The 22,164-nt window shown below is 42.8% G+C and overlaps 1 protein-coding gene across 7 annotated transcripts in view; it reads right to left on the bottom strand.

Moving 5' to 3' along the window:
• Positions 1-3,225: 3,225 nt before the first annotated feature.
• Positions 3,226-22,164, bottom strand: part of rgl1 (ral guanine nucleotide dissociation stimulator-like 1) — a 428,494-nt gene continuing 409,555 nt past the window's right edge. For all 7 annotated transcript variants that reach the window (XM_085982333.1, XM_085982334.1, XM_085982332.1 and 4 more), the window contains 4 exons: positions 16,757-16,949; positions 13,840-14,094; positions 6,288-6,402; positions 3,226-4,138 (listed from right to left, as the gene is read on the bottom strand). In XM_085982333.1, the coding sequence (XP_085838459.1) occupies positions 3,954-4,138; positions 6,288-6,402; positions 13,840-14,094; positions 16,757-16,949 (748 nt within the window). In that variant the 3' untranslated portion in view covers positions 3,226-3,953. The remainder of the gene's footprint in view (positions 4,139-6,287; positions 6,403-13,839; positions 14,095-16,756; positions 16,950-22,164) is intronic.

Below are 22,164 nucleotides of genomic sequence, written 5' to 3'. Positions count from 1 at the left end.
AGCTTGAGGTTTTTATTTCAATTGCATCTTGCTCAGCACTGATCTGCTAGCACATAATCTGTAGCAGATTACTGCCAATCACTCAAAACAATGCTGCACTCCAGTTGGAGACCAGATCTTCCAGTTCACAATCTCGCAGACAGTACAGCAATCCTCGTGACCAGTTTCAAAATCTCAAGCAGGCAAAAGCTTCAGGAGGCCATCCAGTGTATGAAATTTATCACAAGACATTGCTGAGTTTTAGTTTCATTCACAAGACTATTAGTCTTTACCATGCAGTATATGTCATGACAAGCCACTGTAAATAGACACGACAGATGCAAAACATGTGGAACCTGCCTGTGCGGCCCTGCAAGTCAATTCATTAGCTGTGGGGAGGCAAATTTACATTTCCATCCTTCACAAAGAAATGTGTGTGTTGCTCCCAGTTCCAGCTGTTTCAGCCACCTTTCTGGAAATGAGCAATCTACACTGCCACATTGCTGTCCTCTTCCAGACTATTTTTGGCTTTTAATTCATCGTTCCTTCATCACACCAAACCTTTATAAAGTCCAAACCAACTCATTGCTTTTATGAATCAAATACTCTGCCTGCTGCAAATTGCCTGCATTTTAACAAAAATTTAAGGGGGTGTTATTCCCGTCGAGAATGGCCGTTTCGATAATTAATGGCCTGACGATAAACGTCAAATGTTTTCGATGTTGCTCATTCCCACGATTTTATTAGGTTCTTAACTATAGAGGGCATTTTCCTGTTTTTGTTGAAAGGAATTTTGGCCCTTATTTAAAAGAATTCCGAGTGGACTATTATCTAATACATGCATTAAAAAATCCACAGGCTGGTTGTATTCAGATTTTAAAAGATCTACAGTATATTTTACTTTGCAATTGTAACTCTTGGTGAGCCCCACTGCAGAATATAGATGTTGGGTATGTTGTACATCAATAATATACTCAACACACAGATTCAACAATAAAAGCTATGCCATGGCCCTAGTTATGTTCCCATCAAAACAATGCAACCTCCTCAGCATATGAATGGACTGGTCAGTTTCAAAATTAAAGGGAGTAAGATTTACCCGATGGGTATGAAACATCATTTTAATTTCTTTGATAAAGACCATTCAGATCAAGGTATCAATAACCAAGAGTTTAGCCGATGCCATAAGCAAAGCTTAAGTGGTATATGAAAATTATATTAAGCTGAAGAGAGCTACTAACCTTGAAGCATGCTTTCTACACTGCACAAAATATTGTTTAAGGCTGCATTGATAGGGAGTCTTGCTGAGGCATTCAATGATAAGCAGGAACTGGTTAGACAGCATGATAGGATTGGCCACCAATGTATTGCGATAGACTCACTCGATGAATATGCCACATAGTTCACCTTAAGGTGCCTGTCACTTGTGTTTTGAAGCTCAATATCAACGATTGCCTTATGTATTTTAGAGCATCACCCTGGCAGAGGTTATATTAATACACTCACGCTGGAAATATTTAGAACGCACCTACATCGGCAGTACTGGATGTATCACTGCCATCATAGGCCACCTTCACTACCTAATGAATTCATTGCCTCACACTTCCATAATGGAGGATGGGTCACATGAATCACCACTGCAGCCATCAACCTGAATCCTCTGGCTGAGAATATCTGAGCTCAGACTTCTGCAAAGACCAATATCATGCCATAGGAACAAACTAAAAACAAATTTGCATTTAATTATTCCAATTTAGGATTATTAGGATCTGCTAGTTCTAACACCAAAGGGTAATAATTCTACTTTTAGTATGAATTGTGCTGAACATTTTTAACTATATAATAGCCTTTTATAAGGGCAACAAATATCTTGCATTTAGTGTTAAATTTATTGGGATACTAGATCATGGTTAATAGCTCAGTTTTGTAAATGTTAATAGTGTTTACAAAAATTCCTGACAACAATGAGGTTGTTTTAATGTCAGTTTACCACTGTTGGTAGCACCTTCGCCTCAGAGTTGGAAGACTGTGGATTAAAGCCTCTGTATGGAATTCAACACGTAATCCAGGCCAACAGTCCAGGACAGTACTGAGGGAGTGCTCCATTGTCAGAGGTGCGGGCTTTTTGTTGAGACATTAAACCAAACTCCTGTCCAGCTATTCAGGTGGGCACAAGAGATCCCATGCTACTAGTTGATGAGGAACAGAGAAGTCTCAGTGTCCTGGTTAACAGACCTCCCTCAGCCAACATCACCAAAAACAGATTTGCCATTTGTGGGCCCCTGCTGCATGCAAATTGGCTGCCACATCCACCAACATATGTGACTGTGCTTTGGAAGCAATCCATTGGTTGTAAAGTGCTTTGGGATGTCTTGAAACAATAAATCACACTAACAATGCAATTTTGCTCTTTAACAGAAAATGTCAAATCGATTCATTGAACTGTTCACCACTGCCAGAACTGCTCCACCACTGCCAAAACACCCACACTGAATTTCATTCATTATGGTGCCAGTAAAATGTTTACATTGGTCTAGATCTCCATGCTTTATGCAAAGTTTTCCATTTTAGGAAACTTAATCATGGTAAGAGATACATTTTAATGGGTGAAAATTAAATGGATGGAGAGAGAGAAATTTCAGCATGGGATGGGGCAGAAATTATAAAATGGAGAATGTAAAAACTGGCCAGAAGCTGTAAATCAAATTGTTCAGATCAGTATTTGATGAATAATTTTTTGACTCCATACTGAAATGGGAGGGGGAGGGGGGGGGGGGGGTGGGGGGGAGAACATACTAACCACACAAGAGGTTCTGTGGACATGCCCAGAACCCAAGTTTGATCAACATATAAAAAGAGAGATTTTACTGGGGGAAATCGGGGAAAAAAAAGACCTTGCATAGAATGCAAATAGTTCTACCATGTTTCTCAACCAGTCACTAGGCAATTAGAGCATATGCGGCTGTCACTTGGTTAGATCAGCTGTTGTAAAAACATGGCAACACTGCAGGTAACCAATCACTGGCTTTTGGTTTCTAGGATATGGCTACCAATAACAGTCAGGTGGGATGGTTCAAGGAGGTGAGCTTTCAATGCATAAGTCATGCAGATAGCAGTAGTTATGGGTAGTGCAGTAACACAATTGGAATATTAAGTACACACATCACACCTGCAGTCAAAACTTGGCAACTTATACATCCCAGAACTTTCCTTCCATTTCAAAAAACCAAAATCCAATTAAAAATATTTTGATGCATTGAAATTTATTTTTTAGTAACTATTGTTTTTAAAACAGAAATTATACAATATAATTAAACAATATGGAAAATATTTACAAAAGTATACACTTAGAAAAGACAATTTCCTTTAATATCTGTGCCTAGTGTTGTTGGCATGGCCCAGATTTTGAACCTTTTTAGCAGTGAGTGGTCTTGCGTAATTGTGTCTGATTAGTGAATCCTTTAAAGGGCACCGAGTGATTGACAGGAGGGAAAAAATACACAGGCTCCCCCCCCCCCCCCCCAAAATCCAGGGTTGAGAGCTCCCTAAAGCCCCTCCTCACCACAGCTCATAGGCACGTAGATTCATATTGGGAAAGGACATTGTGTGTGGAAGACGCTAGAAATGTTAAAGTGCTTCAGCACTTGCTGTATGTGGTGGTTAATTTATACATAGTGCAAAACTGAATTTGATAAAAGGACCCAAATACTGTTAAGACATTCTTGGCATTTTTGCTACTTTGAAGGTTTTTTTTGGAATACATCTAATGAGTGAACATACATAATCAATACTGCCCTACACCTGAGAAGTGATTGCACTAAAATTAAGAGGTCAATGAATTAGTGCCATCCAAGTTGTCCAGTAATTTAAGTAGAATACTGCCACGGTGATTTATTCACATACATTCCAGGGCTTTCAATACGGAGTGGTAGGTCTACCTCAGGCAGGCACAGCTGCAGGAAAGGTCACTCTCCTCACAGCGTAACCTTGCTTAGTCTGTGAGACAATATTCCCTTTTTGGCTGCTCTGGGTAGTGTTGAGCAGGATCGACATCGCAGCTTAACCGGTTTGTATGGGTTCCGTTTCATCAGAATGAAGTCAAAATTCACAGAAGTGTTCATAGCATAAAACACATTGGCATTGTCCGGGATCGCCAATTCTGAAAGGCAGAGGAAACATACATTATTATTTACACATTTTTTTATTTATTTATTTATTTATTTTTTGAGTGTTGATTGGATTAAGATACAACGGTGAACTAGATACAGAATTATGAATGGCTGGGAGTAATCGGACTGTAATTTGTTGCAAGGGTTCAGAAGGTATTACAAACCACAAAAGAAAAGCTCGAAGGTTTACACCATCCTTGGATAGATTCAATAACCAAAACAATTATTTTTTTAATCCAGTCTCAGGAGTTGGGTTTTGGTGGCAAGACCGGAATTTATTACCCCTCCCTAGTTGCCCCGGAGAAGATTGGTGGTGGCCACCTTCTTTGTCACGGTTTTTGACACAACAGAGTGGCTTGCGAGGCAACCTCAGAGGGCAGTTAAGAGTCAACCACATTTATGTGGGACTTCATAGCGAGAGGATTCGAGTACAGGAGCAAGGATGTCTTGCTGCAGTTGTACAGGGCCTTGGTGAGGCCACACCTTGAGTATTGTGTGCAGTTTGGGTCGCCTTATCTGAGGAAGGATGTTCTTGCCATGGAGGGAGGGCAACGAAGATTCACCAGACTGATACCTGGGATGGCAGGAATGATGTATGGAGAGAGATTGGGTCGATCAGGCTTATATTCGTTAGAGTTTAGAAGAATGAGAGGGGATCTCATTGAAACTTATAAAATTCTTACAGGACTAGACAGATTGGATGCAGGAAGGATGTTCCCGATGGCAGGGGAGTCCAGAACCAGGGGTCAAAGTCTAGAACCAGGGGTCAAAGTCTAAGGATAAGGGGTAAGCCATTTATGACTGAGATGAGGAAGAATTTCTTCACCCAGAGAGTGGTGAACCTGTGGAATTCTCTACCACAGAAAGCAGTTGAGGCCAACTCATTAAATATATTCAAGAGGGAGTTAGATAGATTTCTTAAGGCTAAAGGGATCAAGGGATATGGGGAGAAAGCAGAGACAGGGTATTGAATTTGGATGATCAACCATGATCTCATTAAATGGTGGAGCAGGCTCGAGGGGCCGAATGGCCTTCGCCCGCTCCTATCTTCTATGTTTCTATGAGTCACTTATGGGTTAGACGGGTAAGGACGTCAGGTTTCCTTTCTAAAGAACATTAGTGAACCCAGTGGGTTTTTACAACGATCCAACAGCTTCACAGTCACTTTTACGGATACCAGTATCAAGACTAAAAGATGCTATTGCATTATCACTGTAAAACATCGACAACCATCGCCATCCCTTCATCACTGTTAGGTAGGGAATTTCAGGATTCAGACCCAACACCATCGGGGGAAGCACCATCACCACAAGAACAGCAGCGGCTCAAGGAGAGGGCCCTCCACCACCTCAGGGCAATGAGGGATGCACAATAAATGTTGGCTTGGTCAGTGACACCTACATCCAGAGAATTAATTTTTTTTAAATGCTGACTGGAATAGAATTCTACAGGCATTGGGAATGAGGCAATCTGCTCAGTGGAGTCTGGACAGTGAGTTTTGGCTGGATTTTCAACCATGAGGGAATCACAGCCATGAAGTCTGATCCCATCTTCAAGTATGCCCTGGCATCCACTTTTCACTAGAAAAAGGTGGTAGGAGAGGGGGTCACTGATCAGCAAATCAGGAATCAGGAGCAGGAACCCCATCCAATTTTTGTGCTTCATAGCCCAGGAGCAGTGGGGACAACTGAAGAGAAAAAAATGGTTCTTGACTTAGTAAAAGAAAGTGGTTAATGCATTTTTTTTTAAATAAACAATTTAAAATTAGAATGAAGAAACCAGAATAATGCTGGTAAATTCTGAATTATTCAAATAGTTTAATCCTCAACCAACTCCAGGTGTGCACTCTTCACGCAATATAGCTTTTTGGGGAATTAGCGGATGTGAGCCTCTAAATTGTAGGAGGGTTTTTTCTTTCATTCTGTGCATACAATAGCTGCTTATAGAGGAACGTAAATCTAAATTAGTCCAGGTTGGATCCAGCCAATCCTGCTGAATGCAGTTGGATAAGTTCAACTCTAAGAAATTGGATTTTCCCAGCTTTTGGAGGAACCAGAAGAAAATATAAATCTTCTGGCAGAAATAGATGTATCTTTTGGGATAGATTTACCAAAATGGGAGACAATTTTCACCCCTCACCTCTATCTTCTGAGATGACCTGTATGAGCTGATAATCCTCTGGATGTTCAGTTTCCAGGTTGTGCTTGGACATGGCTCTCTGGATAACAACAGGTGTCTTATCTTGGTTAGTCAGCTAGAGAAAGAGAAAAATAAACATTATTTTTCATTAATACATTTGATAGCGAGGGAGAGACAGAGACCAGAGTATAAAGTTTTTCCAAAGGGCTTTAAAATGGCAACTTTCACCCAGAAGGCAAACTCTGACATTACATTGAATGTTGTACAAGTTGCATTGGAAAAATACTATCCATTTATAGAACTGGTCTACTGCCCTTCCTCCCAACTTCCCAGGACTGGCATTGCAGAACCTGCCCAAGACGCGGTGAAACCCGCTCACCGTGGGCAGCGAAGGTAGACATTTGAGTGTACAATGGAAACAGAGCCCAGTGTTCTGCCTCAGGCTCCTGGGCAGCTTTACCCACATTCTCAGTTTAAAGCAAATAAATAGATTGAATTTAAGCACTCCACTTTTTTGTCTACTTGCTTTTAATGTTTATTGTCAATACAGCAAAAGGTTTAAAACTGTTTACTCAATCTGACGTTTCCCAACATTAGTTCTTGTTTATATAAATGATTCAGTAAAACTGGTTAAACAAACAAAATGTTCCAGACATTTAGCAATTTTCAGTTCCTGAGTAGAGTGCAAAATCTTAATATTCACCTCACAATTGTGAAATACTCTGGAATTATGTCAGGTAAACAGGATATTGAAATGACAGAATGTACCAATGTTCATTTATTTCTTAAACGCCCCATTATTTTTTTTAAATCTTGTTTTCGGTTTAAATCCAACTAGGTCACTTCAGCAGCTCATTTCTCCCAGCTCAAGAGTTTGAACAATTCAGCAAACGATTGGCCCCATGAGATGAAAAGCTCAGACAGATCTGGTGTTCCTTCTTACACCAGAACTGCCAGTTGAGAGAGACTGCACATGTTTAATTCCCTTTTTAGGCTGCAGTCCGTAGTTACAAATTTACTCTTTCCAGCCACTCTGAAGCAAAGGTCAACACAAAACACAGCCACTTAAAATGCAACCATCAAGTCTCAATGTCCTCTCCAACACAGCAATGAAGCCTTGGCTTCAATTTGTAATTGACTAGATCGATCAATAAATATTCTAAAGAGCAATAGGACAGAGAAAGACAAAGGAAGTGGTGCAGCCAAGGGTTGCATCAATTTGAGGTCTCATCAATTTACAATTATCAACATCTAGATTGATTTGTTTGAGCAAGCTTTTGCACCCTGTATGGCCATATCCAGGCACATTAATAGATCCAAATTAACCTTCCCTCATCCTTGGTCCTCTTCAACTTGCTATTTGCTAACTAGTACAAGGCCACTTATTAAATCATCTGAATATTATGGAGTGTTAGCGTAGAAAATGGCTGATGCTAAAAGAGCTTTTGAAAGCATCTTGCCCAAAGTAAGCTGATTATAAAGGGTCGTGAATCTTTGGAATTCTCTTCCCCAGAGAGCAGTGGAGGCTGGGTCATTGAATATATTTAAGGTGGAGATGGACAGATTTTTGAAAGGTAAGGGAGTCAAAGGTTATGGGGAGAGGGCAGGGAAGTGGAGTTGAGGCCAAGATCAGATCAGCCATGATATTAAATAGCAGAGCAGGCTCGAGGGGCCAAATGACCTACTCCTGCTCCTACATCTTATGTTAAACTGAACTGACCCAGTTTCTGTGTATTGATGGCAATACCAATTGCTTTACAAATGCGAACACCAATCTACAAAATCTAATGAGGCCAATCCTTTGAACATTCATGAAGCATGCTTTATTGAATGAAGGCAACAGATTCTTTTTTAAACTCTGAAAATGTGCTGTGTAAGACGCAATCCCCATGAGGTGATAAATAATTTTGAAGATATTCTAACCAAACTGAGTCAGGGAGACAGTCATGAATAACAGCAGTGCTGACTGGTTTAAATCTTCTGACAGTTTGCTATCACAGGTGCAATATCAGACATCAAATATGTCTACAACAAATGGACATAATTAATAGGCTGCATATAGTGACACCACAAGTCAGAACGGCACAAAAGGAGGCCATTCGGCCCATCGCATCCGTGCCAGCTCTCTGTAGAGCAATCCAGTCAGTCCCATTCCCCCGCTCTATCCCCGTAGCCCTGCAAGTTTATTTCCCTCAAGTGCCTATCCAGTCTCCCCTTGAAAACAGAGTGTCTCCGCTTCCACCACTTCCGTCGGCAGCGAGTTCCAGGTCATCACCACTTGCTGCGTAAAAAAGTTTTTCCTCACCCCCGCTCCCCGCTGTATTTCTTGCCCAAAACCTTAAATCTGTGTTCCCTAGTCCTTGTGCCATCACCTAGTGGGAACAGCCTTTCCCCACCTAGCCTATCCAAACCCATCATAATCTTGTGCACCTCTAGCAAATCACCCCTCAACCTCCTTTGCTCTAATGAAAACAAATCCAGCTTCTCCAACCCGTCCTTGTAGCTAAGATCCCCCATCCCCGGAACCATTCTGGTAAATCTCCTCTGTTGTGTCTGTGTGTTGATAGAGACACTGAAGACAGGAGTTGGTTTGATAGGTGTTTACTAAAAAAAAGTCTGGAGGGGAACTAACGGATACAACACAATACTCAGGCTTATATAGCCGAGTGGCCATTACAGTACACATGGGGCTCTTAAAGGCACATATACTACATCCTCTACACCCTCTCATGGGCCTTCATATCCTTCCTAACGTGTGGTGGCCAGAATTGGATGCAATATTCCAGTTGTGGCCTAACCAGCGCTTTATAAAGGTTCAGCATAACGTCTCTACTTTTGTACGCAATACATCTATTTATGAAGCCCAAGATCCCATATGCTTTGTTAACCACTCTCTCAATATGTCCTGCCACCTTCAGGGACCTATGCACATTAACTCCCAGATCCCTCTGTCCCTGCACACTCTTTACAACTGTGCCATTAAGTGTATATTGCCTCTCCCTGTTCTTTCTGCCAAAATGCATCACCTCACACTTCTCTGTATTAAATTCCATCTGCCACTTGTCTGCTCATTCTGCTAGCCTTTCCATGTCCTGGTGCAGTCGATTGCTTTCATCATCACTGTTTGCCACACCCCCAAGTTTGGTGTCATCAGCAAATTTAGAAATTCTACTCTGTATTCCAATATCCAGGTCATTTATATACATCAAAAAAAGCAGTGGCCCCAGCACTGGCCCCACCCCGCCTGTTACTACCCGCTTACTGTTTACATGCCGGTAGAAGATTTTTGGGTTCCCTGTTATGTTAACCGCCATTCTACTCTCACATTCTCTCTTTGCCAATCTTATTTTCATCTTCACATCCCCTCTCAACTTCTTGTATTTGGTCTGGTTCTCCCTTGAAGAATTCACCTGACATGCATCATACACCCTCTTTTTTTGTTTCATCATCTTCTCTATCTCCCTCATCATCCAAGGAGCCCTTCTTTTGGTTCCCTTACCCTTCCCTCTTGTTGGAATGTACCTAGCCTGTACTTCGAACATCTCCTTAAAAGATCACCCATTGTTCCATTACAGTTTTTCCTGTCAGTCTTTAGTTCCATTTTACCCTGGCTAGATCCTATCGCATCCCATTGAAGTTAGCCCTATTTCAGTTTAGAAGTTCCACTCTAGATTGTTCCTTGCTCCTCTCCATTGCTAATCTAAATCTTATGATACGATGAGCACTCGTACCCAAGTGTTCTCCCAAAGACACTTGGTCGACCTGGCCCACCTCATTCCCCAGCACCAGATCCAGCAATGCCTCTTTCCTAGTTGGGCCAAGGAAATTCTCCTGAACACATTTCAGAAATTCCTCCCCCTCCTTTCCCTTTACCCTAGCATTATCTCAATCGATATTTGGGTAATTAAGTCCCCCAATATCACCACTCTATAGCTCTTGCATATCTCTGCCATTTCCCTGCAGATTTGCTCCTCTACCTCCCGCTCACTATTTGGAGGCCTATAGAATACTGCCAATAGCGTGATCATACCCTTTTTACTCAAGTCTAACCAAATGGATTCTGTCCTTGTCCCCTCAAGAACATCCTCCTTTTCCAACATTACAATGTCTTCCTTAATCAGCACTGCCATCCCACCTCCCTTTTTTCCCTTCCCCATCTTTTCTGAACATCTTGTACCCTTGAATATTAAGTGCCCAGTCCGCACCATTTTTAAGCCACGTTTCCGTTATTGCAACATCATATTGCCACATAGCTAATTGTGCTTGCAGCTCACCAACCTTATTCGCCACACTTTGTGTGTTTACGTACATGCATTCTAAATCCATTTTTGAATATTTTGTAGTCTTTCTTAGTCTGCTCCTATCTAATATGGTACTACTTCCGCCTCTAGTACTACTTTCTTCTCTAGTACTATCCAACACACTCACTCTTTTATGCACCTTATTCCTCTTTTCTACTCCTATATGCTGGTGCCCATCCCCCTGCCAAGCTAGTTTAAACCCTCCCCAACAGTACTAACCAGAATGGAGATGACAGGGTAATTCCCCAGTCAATCACGCTTGGACACTGCACTTTTGTAAGTGACTGGACTGCTTTTATGCACATAATTTGTATTATGACACTATCCTCCACTTAATGCATTTTGCTGGAGAAATAATCAATTTGGTTGCTGAGGGAAGTAAGAATGCAACAGCGGAGGCACTGGCCACACACAACCTTCCAATCCTCTTGGATATGGGAGAGGTGCCAGAGGACTGGAGGGTTGAAAATGTTACACCCCTGTTCAAAAAAGCAGAGTAGTATAAACCGGCAAGTACAGGTCAGTCAGCCTAATGTCTGCGGTGTAGAAACTTTGAAAGACAATAATCAGAGACAAAATTGTCACTTGGAAACATATGGGTTAATAAATGACAACCAGCATGGGTTTGTTAAAAACCTATCGGCCCGTCATTTTTGATGGGAGGCTTCCTGCGTGCGGATGCCTCCTATCGGAAAAAAAATCTACGCCCTTACCTGAGGGCTCCCGAGGACCAGACACTTCCTCTCCTGGGCTTCTCCACAGTCGAAATGCACAGGGCCCAGGTATCCCAGGGGCGCATGCGGTTCGCAAGCATCCCTGGGATCACGTGGGCCAGGCCAGCCAACAGGAGAAGGGAATCTCTCTTCATACTTTTGACAGATAGACCAATCAAATATATGAATGGAGATCACCCCAAAAACACAGTAAAACATTAAATAAATTTTTTAAAAACCATCACATTTTTAAAATGAGTTAAAATTATAATAAATTCAATATTTTAAAAAATGTCATTTTGAAAAAAAATTAATTTTTACGAGTCTAAAAATAAACTTAGCTTTTTAAAAAAAAAGTTTTTTAAAATTATAAATGACTGAAAATTATTATTATTATTATTATTTTTTTTTTTAAAACTTTTTTCAGCTCTTATGCTGGTAAAAGCAGGCCTTACCAGGCGTAAGATTTCTAAGGGATATCTGTGGGTGGAGGTTCTGCAGAAAGCGGAACTCTCCCCCCCGCAGAGGCCCTTCTCCAGGGCAGGTGGAGGATCTGTCAAGAGCATTCTTGACAGATCGGAAATGCCGGTTTTCAGCGCATGCGCTTCGCATGCCTGATACCGGCATTTCCGATGTCCCTACGGGTGAGTACACAGCGCGTACACCCCCATCATCAGAAAATACGGGCCATCATGTTTGACTAAACTGATTGATTTCTTCGATTAAGTACTGGAGAGGTTGAAGATAGCGCGGTTGATGTTGTATATACGGACTTTCAAAAAGACATTTGATAAAGTATCACATAATAGATTAGCAGAAAAATTGAATCCCATGGGATTGAAGGGGCAGTGACAGCATGGATACCAAATTTGTTAAGAGACAGAAAGCAGAGAGTAGTGGTGAACGGTTGTTTTTCCAGATGTGCTCCCCAGGGGTCAGTGTAGGGACCATTGCTCTTTTTGATATATATTAATCACCTGCATTGGATATACTGGAGAAATAATCCTGCTTTTATCAGGAGACTCTGCTGTAGCTTTGGTCAGTTCAGTTTGCTGTAGTTCGCAGGTACTCGGTTTGCTGTAAAATATATTGTTTGCTGCAAGTCCCGTCCCATCTCCAACTCATTGACTGACAGTGGTGTCAATTTGTGATCATCAAACCGTGGCTGATGCACAACAGCCTGAATGATGGCTTGACCTGGTTGATGTGCCTCAACGAATCCAAGACTCAACATTAACGGAGCAAAGCAAGGCTTTTATTAACTCAGAAAGTAATACACAGTGGAGAAGTGTCTCTCATCCAGAGATCTGCTGTACTGCCTGTGAGACATGCTGGGGCCTGCTTAAGTAGGGGCCAGGTATGGGCGGAGCCCTACACACAATACAATACAGGTAAGGAAATGAAACTGAAACTAAACTCCCCTGCTTGTCACAGTCACAATCAAACACAGAGAATACAGAGTGCCTGATGAATGGTATATTTCATCACACTGGTAAAGCTAAAATTTAGGTAACAAATATTTCTTTTATTTGCCAGAACTCATCCAGAGGTTGTTTTAAGTTATAACACTCAAGTATGAGAAGCAGATTTCCACACATCACACAGTGTTACTTGGAAACCACAATCAGACAGGTTTTTACAGGAGTCCTGATGAAGGGTTTCGACCTGAAACGTTGACTCTTTCTCTCTCCACAGATGTTGCCTGGCCTGCTGAGTTTTTCCAGCATTTTCTGTTGTTATTTAGGTTTTTATTATTCTTCCCCAACCTAAAATACACGAGAGGATCACCAAGTTATACGGCCAGCGTGTTAACCATATGGTCAATAATGGTTAGGTTTGATGCGGTTTTCTTGAACCAGTCATCAAGTGATCATTTTATTTTGGGATGCGTCTTTCTCAACACCCCCCATTTTTCATTTGCTTTCTTGCATCCTTTTAAACTCCACGTGATCCAAGGAAGAAAAACTGTTCAAGGTCGCTGCTAATACTACTCAAATTAGCTACCAGGAGGTGCCAGAAGTGCCTGTGGTTATTGGCTTGCTAATTGATGGACCCAGCCTCCAATCTGTACCTCCTTGCTGCATTTTTGTAATCAGGAATTTAGTATGTTGTGGGGGTGGGAGGGAGAGACCACAAATGAATTGATATCAGCCCATTCCCTGGATAAGGGCATTAGAGTGCCACACCTTACTGTGTTCTGTACATTTAATGAATAAGATCAGAAAAAGTTATTAGGCCCCAAAATTCACACACAGTTCTACAGCATTCTGAACGAAAGTTGAAATGACAGCCAAAACACTCAGGAGACAGAAAAGACATCTGCAGCGTAGACTATGTGGAAAATAGGCATCATGAAGTAGCACTGATAGCAGCTACACAGCCATCTTGAATATGACCAGATAGCAACAAATGGCTCAGATGTCTTTTTTTTAATGCAAGAGGAACATTTGCCTTTTACAGCTACATCTATACTGAGAAAGCAAATGAGTATTATTATACAGCATGAATGTGAACAATGGAAACAATCCATGCACTTACCAAAATGCTTTTGTATAGATTTCCATTGTCATCCTCTAGGCTGACCCGGATGATACAGGTGTCTTCATTCTGCTGGTTGTACACAGGAAGTGCTAATGGTGAATTGCAGGAAGTCACTGAGATAGAGCGCTTGTGGAGCTTAGGATTGTGGGAGAATGATGGCGATGAAGACACAGTACTGGTCAAGGATGAGACTCCTGAGGAGGCGGTGTCCACAGAGTGTACGGACGAACTCGATGATAAAGATTCGGATGACTGCAGAATAATTTATTTTTTATTTTTTTAAATGTGTCAATGATTACATGTCAGAATCATTCCTTCCTCCCAGTTACATCCATTGCACCATGCAACTCACTCCACCCCCCTCCCCAAACAATGGAGCCATTGTGGACACAACAACTTGGCCTCCAGGAGGTGAAGTGGTGGATGATACCATGGCAGCAAAACTGTGAAATATTTCCCTCCATTCTTCTCCCTCCCTCTCCCCACCCAAAATTATCACCGATAAATGATGCCACCATCTAATGTCCACCAGTTGTTAAGCCAATACTGACAGTACATCACTTATTATGTTGGATTGTTAGTTCACAGCGTGCACAAGTTGAACGCGGCCAATACACTTGAACATTTGAGCTAATGTTTTAACAACATGTGTCAAATAATCCCTTTGGTATTTTAGTTGAACTGATCTCGGTACTTGAACACTCATATACCTACATGGAGATGTTTCTCCTGGCTGCCTCACGGGGTCACCCACTGAAATCTTGGAGCATCTGCCTATACTGGCTGAAATTAAAATACACCCTGTGCTAGTGGAGTGCTTGAATAAGCCATGTGGAGAGCGCATGCAAAAAAGAGAGCACGGGGGAGGGGGGCGAGAGCGCGCGGGGGGGGGGGGAAAGAGGGGGAGAGAGAGCGAGCGAGCGGGGGGGGGGGAGGGGGAGAGGGAGCGAGCGGGGGGGGGGGGGCGAGAGCGAGCAGGGGGGAGGGGGAGCGAGAGCGAGCGGGAGGGGGAGGGACAGCGAGCGGGAGGGGGAGGGAGAGCGAGCGGGGGGGAGGGGGAGAGCGAGCGGGGGAGAGCGAGCGGGCGGGGGAGGGAGGGGAGAGCGAGCGGGCGGGGGAGGGAGGGGAGAGCGAGCGGGCGGGGGAGGGGGAGAGCGAGCGGGCGGGGGAGGGGGAGAGCGAGCGGGCGGGGGAGGGGGAGAGCGAGCGGGCGGGGGAGGGGGAGAGCGAGCGGGCGGGGGAGGGGGAGAGCGAGCGGGCGGGGGAGGGGGAGAGCGAGCGGGCGGGGGAGAGCGAGCGAGCGCGGGAGGGAGGGGGAGAGCGAGCGAGCGGGCGGGGGAGGGGGAGAGCGAGCGAGCGGGCGGGGGAGGGCGAGCGGGGGGAGAGGGAGAGGGAGGGAGAGAGAGAGAGAGAGAGAGAGAGAGAGAGAGAGAGGGAGAGGGAGAGGGAGAGAGAGACTGGGGGGGAGGGGGAGAGACAGAGAGCTGGGGGGAGGGGGAGAGACAGAGAGCTGGGGGGAGGGGGAGGGGGAGAGGGAGGAAGGAAGAGAAGGAAGGAAGGAAGGAAGGAGGGAGGGAGAGAGAGAGAAATAAGGAAATTAGGAACTAAAATCACCCCAGGTCACTAATGCAGCTCTTAGCAGAAAACATAAAGAGAGAGAAATAAGGAAATTAGGAACTAAAATCACCCCAGGTCACTAATGCAGCTCTTAGCAGAAAACATAAAATCCTTACAGGGCTTGACAGGGTAGATGCAGGGAGGATGTTTCCCCTGGCTGGGGAGTTTAGAACCAGGGGTCACTCTCAGAATAAGGGGTCGGCCATTTAGGACTGAGATGAGGAGAAATTTCTTCACTCAGAAGGTTGTGAACCTTTAGAATTCTCTATCCCAGTGGGCTGTGGAGGCTCAGTCAGTCATTGAGTATATTCAAGGCAGAAATCGATAGATTTTGGATGTTAAGGGAACCAAGGAATATGGGGATAGTGCAGGAAGGTGGAGTTGAGGTAGAAGATCAGCCATGATCTCATTGAATGGCGGAGCAGGCTCGAAGGGCCTACTCCAGCTCCTATCTCTTATGTTCTTCAGCAATGAAGAGACAGTAAAGGCACAGAAGAGGGGAAAAGGACCAAAAAAACAGGAGAATCCATAAATAGGGTGGGGATTTTAAAACAGAAAAACACCCCAAACACATAAGTAAAAATTTAGTAATGGCTAACTGAACTGTTGAGAATAAACTGAAGTTTCCAGGGAGCGGGTCATAAGCACTTTCTACTAAAACCAATGATATCAGGTCACCGATAACCTCCCAGGAAACGACGTCCTTCTGCAGAGTACGTGCTGAGCAACTAAAGGTCAAGTAGAAAACAACAAAGCATGCAGTCAAGAGGGAACCTGGTGTCTGTACAGGGAGGTGCTTTACTTTGTTGCGATTTGCAGAGCAGTTTGCTAGATTTTGACCCAAAGCACAGTTTTTGTGGACTAAGCACTTTTATCTGCTACAGTCACAGCCCGTGTGTTAAATTTACTGTAAACCATGTGAAGTCAGCTTGCACTTCATGCAGTCCTTAAAGAAGATTTTAAAAACATTAAACTCAAGATTAAGGACCTTGGTTATTCGTGTGATAATCAAATGTTTAACACACAAAGCTTCCTTTGTATATTTTGCCTACGTATTAAAATTGTACAAAATAGCTACACAAAAATAAACTAAGCTTGTATTTCATAAACAGTCAGTTTTCACTCTATGGAACTAATGGTATTTTTTCTAGAATCTGATGGTGGCCTACAGCCTTTGTAAACACCTCGTATCCTTTTGACTGCAACAATACAGAAGAAGAATGTATCTGGATAGAACGAGTTGATCCCGAACCTCCCAGGTCAATACGCTTTACACAGTGAATCCCCTCTAAGTCACCTTCTTCGACGGTTCCTCTGGAGTGTCTGTGGGCATTGTGCAGGCCTCTTCGATTTCAGAGTTGTTGGAATCGGACGATGAAACGCTGACCGAGTCCATACTCTCGCCGGAACTCCCGCTCGGAGGGGATTTGGGCTGGTCACAACTCTTTGTTGGAGTGTTGTTTGTGATGACTTCTGGCCCTAGAAATAGCCTGCGCGAGGGAAAAGGGATTTGTCAGCAAAAACATTGAAAGACGATTAGAAGTAGCTACGTTCCACATAAAGTTTATTGCTGATTCAGGTTGAACTTGGTAGTTGGATACCTCAACAGTGGTCCTATATATGAATAATTTTTGAAATATATATTTGAAGCACATGCAACTTATTGACCTATTTATATCTGTATCAAAGAATTGCATTTGAAAAAAGGTTCTTTAGAGGCGCTAATTATTTTATATTTTTATGTTAACAGCATTTTTGAATGTGGCAATACTTTTGTATAGAGCCGTCTGTGTTAAGGCAGTAGAGTCTCAATGTACAGAGACTTCGATTTCTGCTCCTGATTGAAACCTAGTGGGATTGTCGACTTGAACTTGGCGAATCCGATGGTGCAGGAAGTGTATGGTCTCTGCACTGCTCCCTCACTAGTGGATTAAAGCACCAACCCACCAATGATAAAGCAGCACCGAGAAGATTTCCCTATCCCATTGGGCCAGCCCAATTCAGACAGGAACCCTGCGTAAATCTAGCAGTGTAGAAATGGCGCTGAATTTGAATGGAGGAACCCAGTGTATAAATAAGGCTGATTTTTTTTTCACCTTGCACTAAATAAGAACCAGAAGAGCAGCATTAGAAGCAGTCTAGGAAAGTACCACAGAACTGATGTGCTTCATTCACAAATACAGGTAATACACTGTATGTGTAGCAAATGCTACATCTGAGGGGGCAGGAGACCAATGCTGATTCTGTCCAAGAGCATAGAACTGGACAGAACATAGGCCAAGGATATATCAAGCGTTTGTTCTGATATAGTTAAATAAAACACAAAGTAATTAAATGCCAGGGACATGGACTATGGGGAATCTTGGACCTCTCTCAGTATACCAATGTATCAAAGTACAATATATCCAGATGCCACTGCATTATAACTGGTGGTGCATTAGGTGTTCAGTCATGTGTCAGACTTGGCTTCATCCAGCCAGAAGGGTCTCTTCTGTCAGCTGCACGATTCCTACATGAAATGTACAAATTTAACTATAGCCGTAACCCAAGTGTTACTGCATGTAAGGCCACATCACAGATTAGCACAAAAAAATCAACAACCTCACTCCAAGTGGTCAGAAGGTTAGCAGTTGTGAAAAATGCAAAATCTGGTGCAGTTGGGAATTTTTGTAAAAATTAGAGTTGATGTACACTGTTGGAGTGAGATACTATGAGCTTGGGTATGTTATACCTGACCTGGGAGCACTTGACAGTGACACCAATACCTCAAGTTCACATTACTAGCAACAGGGGAGGAGGTTACACTGTCTAATGGATAAAGAGAGCACTGACGGATGGACAAACTCCATCAGGCTTTTGGTTTTGTATATTCAAATGACATTTGAGCCTAGACTTTCTAGCAAGTGTTATTCTAACCCAGCCATTAACCCATTTATTATAAACAGGAAACACTAGGCTTGGGTGCTCAGAGTGGGAAACTTCCCAACATTGCCTTCCAGCTCACCTGGATGTGCACACAATTTTCCTAAAAGATAAATTTTTATTAAGGGCAACAAAGCAAAAGCAAAAAAAAAATACTAACACCACTGCTACTGGACAGGAAACTGCACACAATGAGTGAGACTTTAATAAAAGGATAAAGTTAGTGAACCCTGAATTTAATCTTTAGTAGAGTTAAAGATAGGACATAAGAACATAAGAAGTAGGAGCAGGAGTAGGCCATACGGCCCCTCGGGCCTGCTCCGCTATTCAATAGGATCATGGCTGATCCGAACCTAGACTCACGCCCACTTCCCTGCCCGCTCCCCGTAACCCCTAATTCCCTTATCAGCTAGGAAACTGTCTATCTCCGTTTTAAATTTATTTAATGTCGCCGCTTCCACAGCTCTGAGGTAGCAAATTCCATAGATTCACTACCCTGTGAGTGAAGAAGTTTCTCCTCATCTCAGTTTTGAAAGGGCAGCCCCTTATTCTAAGATTATGCCCCCTACTTCTAGTCTCACCCATCAGTGGAAACATCCTCACCGCATCCACCCGATCAAGCCCCCTCACAATCTTGTATGTTTCGATAAGATCGCCTCTCATTCTTCTGAATTCCAATGAGTAGAGGCCCAACCTACTCAACCTTTCCTCATAAGTCAACCCCCTCATCTCCAGAATCAACTGAGTGAACCTTCTCTGAACTGCTTTGAGAGCAAGTATATCTTTTCTTAAATATGGAAACCAAAACTGTACGCAGTATTCCAGGTGTGGCCTCACCAGTACCCTGTATAACTGAAGCAAGACTTCCCTGCTTTTATACTCCATCCCCCTTGCAATAAAAGCCAAGATTCCATTGGCCTTCCTGATCACCTGCTGTACCTGCATACTAACCTTCTGTGTTTCATGCACCAGGACCCCCGATCCCTTTGTACTGTAGCACTTTGCAGTTTCTTCCCATTTAAATAATAACTTGCTCTTTGATTTTTTTCTGCCAAAGTGCATAACCTCACACTTTCCAACATTATATTCCATCTGCCAAATTTCTGCCCACTCACTTAGCCTGTCTATGTCCTTTTGCAGGTTTTTTATGTCCTCCTCACTCACTGCTTTCCCTCCCATCTTTGTATCGTCAGCAAACTTGGATACGTTGCACTCGGTCCCTTCCTCCAAATCGTTAATATAGATTGTAAAGAGTTGGGGTCCCAGCACTGACCCCTGCGGAACAACACTAGTCACTGATTGCCAATCCGAGAATGAACCATTTATCCCAACTCTCTGTTTTCTGTTAGATAGCCAATCTTCCACCCATGCCAGTAAATTTACCCCCAATCCCATGATTTTTTATCTTGTGCAGTAATCTTTTGTGTGGCACCTTGTCAAATGCCTTTTGGAAGTCCAAATACACCACATCCACTGGTTCCCCTTTATCCACCCTGTTTGTTACGTCCTCAAAGAATTCGAGCAAATTTGTCAAACATGACTTCCCCTTCATAAAACCATGCTGACTCTGTCCGATTAAATTATGCTTATCCAAATGTCCTGTTACTGCTTCCTTAATAATGGACTCCAACATTTTACCAACCACAGATGTTAGGCTAACTGGTCTATAGTTTCCAGCCTTTTGTCTACTTCCCTTTTTAAATAAGGGAGTTACATTAGCAGTTTTCCAATCTGCTGGGACCTTTCTTGAATCCAGGGAGTTTTGGAAAATTACCACTAATGCATCCACAATCCCTACCGCTACTTCTCTCAAGACCCTAGGATGTAAGCCATCAGGTCCAGGGGATTTATCCGCCTTTAGTCCCATTATCTTACCGAGTACCACCTCATTCGTGATTTTAATCGTGTTTAGCTCCTCCCCCCCCCATAGCCCCCTATTTGTCCAGTGTTGGGATATTTTTAGTGTCCTCTACTGTAAAGACTGATACAAAATATTTGTTCAGCGTTTTTGCCATCTCCATGTTCCCCACCACTAATTTCCCGGTCTCATCCTCTAAGGGACCAACATTCACTTTAGCCACCCTTTTTCTTTTTATATAACTGTAGAAACTCTTACTATCTGTTTTTATATTTTTTGCTAGTTTACTTTCAGAATCTATCTTCCCTTTCTTAATTAATCTTTTAGTTATTCTTTGCTGGCTTTTAAATGCTTCCCAATCTTCTATCCTCCCACTAGATTTGGCTACTTTATATGCCCTTGTTTTCAGTCGGATACTATCCTTAATTTCTTTACTTAGCCACGGATGGCTGTCTTTTCTTTTACGCCCCTTTTTCCTCAGTGGAATATATTTTTCTTGAAAGTTGTGAAATATCTCCTTGAATGTACACCACTGCTCCTGTACCGTCTTACACCTTAATCTATTTTCCCAGTCCACTTTAGTCAACTCTGCTCTCATACCTTCATAGTCTCCTTTATTTAAGCTTAGTACGCTGGTTTGAGATCCAACTCTCTCACCCTCCAACTGAATTTGGAATTCAACCATGTTATGGTCACTCATTCCAAGGGGATCCTTTACTAGGACATTTTTTATTAATCCTCTCTCATTACACAGGACCAGATCCAAGATTGCCTGCCCCCTGGCTGGTTCAGTAACATACTGCTCAAGGAACCCGTCCCTAATGCACCCTATGAACTCTTCCTCAAGGCTGCCCTGCCCAATTTAATTTCTCCGGTCAATATGAAAGTTAAAATCCCCCATGATTATAGCTGTTCCCTTATTACAAGCCCCAACTATTTCCTGATTTATACTCCGACCAACAGAGTTGCAACTGTTAGGAGGCCTATAGACTACGCCCACTAGTGACTTTTTCCCCTTATTATTGCTTATCTCCACCCAAACTGTTTCACTATCCTGATCCTTTGACCCAATATCATTTCTCACTATTGCAGTGATTCCATCCTTTATTAACATAGCCACCCCACCACCCTTTCCTTCCTGTCTGTCCTTCCTAATTGTCAAATACCCCTGGATGTTTAGTTCCCAGTCATGGTCACCATGCAGCCATGTTTCTGTTATTTGTACCGTCAACTCGTCTATTTTGTTACGAATGCTGCGTGCATTCAGATAAAGAACTTTTAAATATGTTTTGTGACAATTTATTCCTGCTTTTACCCCCTTTACTACTTTACCTTTATCTTTATACATTCTGTCCCTTCCTGACATGCTCTGGTTTTTAATTCCCCTACTGCTACCTTGCTCTATTGCCTTCTCCGCTGACATTTTTATTTTTTTGCTCTCTTGAAACCTCCCCCCCACTAATTAGTTTAAAGCCCTCTCTACAGCCCTAGTTATTCGATTCGCAAGGATTCTAGTCCCAGCACTGGCCAAGTGAAGTCCGTCCCAATGGAACAGCTCTCTCATGTCCCAGTACTGGTGACTTGATGTCAGACAAGCAGTGGGAGTCATGGAATTGAGGAGTAAGCTGGAGTTGTCAGCATAAATATTGGAACGGACTTCACGTACAGATTGATGAAAAGTTAATAGGACAAAAAGAAAAAAATAATTTGCATTTATATAGCACTGTTCACAACCTTAGGATGCTCCAAAGCACTTTACAGCCATTGCAGTATTTTTGCTGTGTAGTGGCTGTTGCACTGTAGGAAACGCGGCAGTCAATTTGTGCACAAGCAAGGTCCCACAAACAGCAATTAAATAAATAACACAATCCCTCTGCTTTAGTGTTGCTGGTGGAGCAATTAATGTTGGCCAGAACGCCAAAGAG

Source organism: Somniosus microcephalus, chromosome 3 (assembly GCF_052327205.1).
Source record: "Somniosus microcephalus isolate GS21.2 chromosome 3, FLI_Smic_1.0, whole genome shotgun sequence".
NCBI lineage: Eukaryota > Metazoa > Chordata > Chondrichthyes > Squaliformes > Somniosidae > Somniosus > Somniosus microcephalus.
This window is presented reverse-complemented; position numbering and strand designations above follow the sequence as displayed.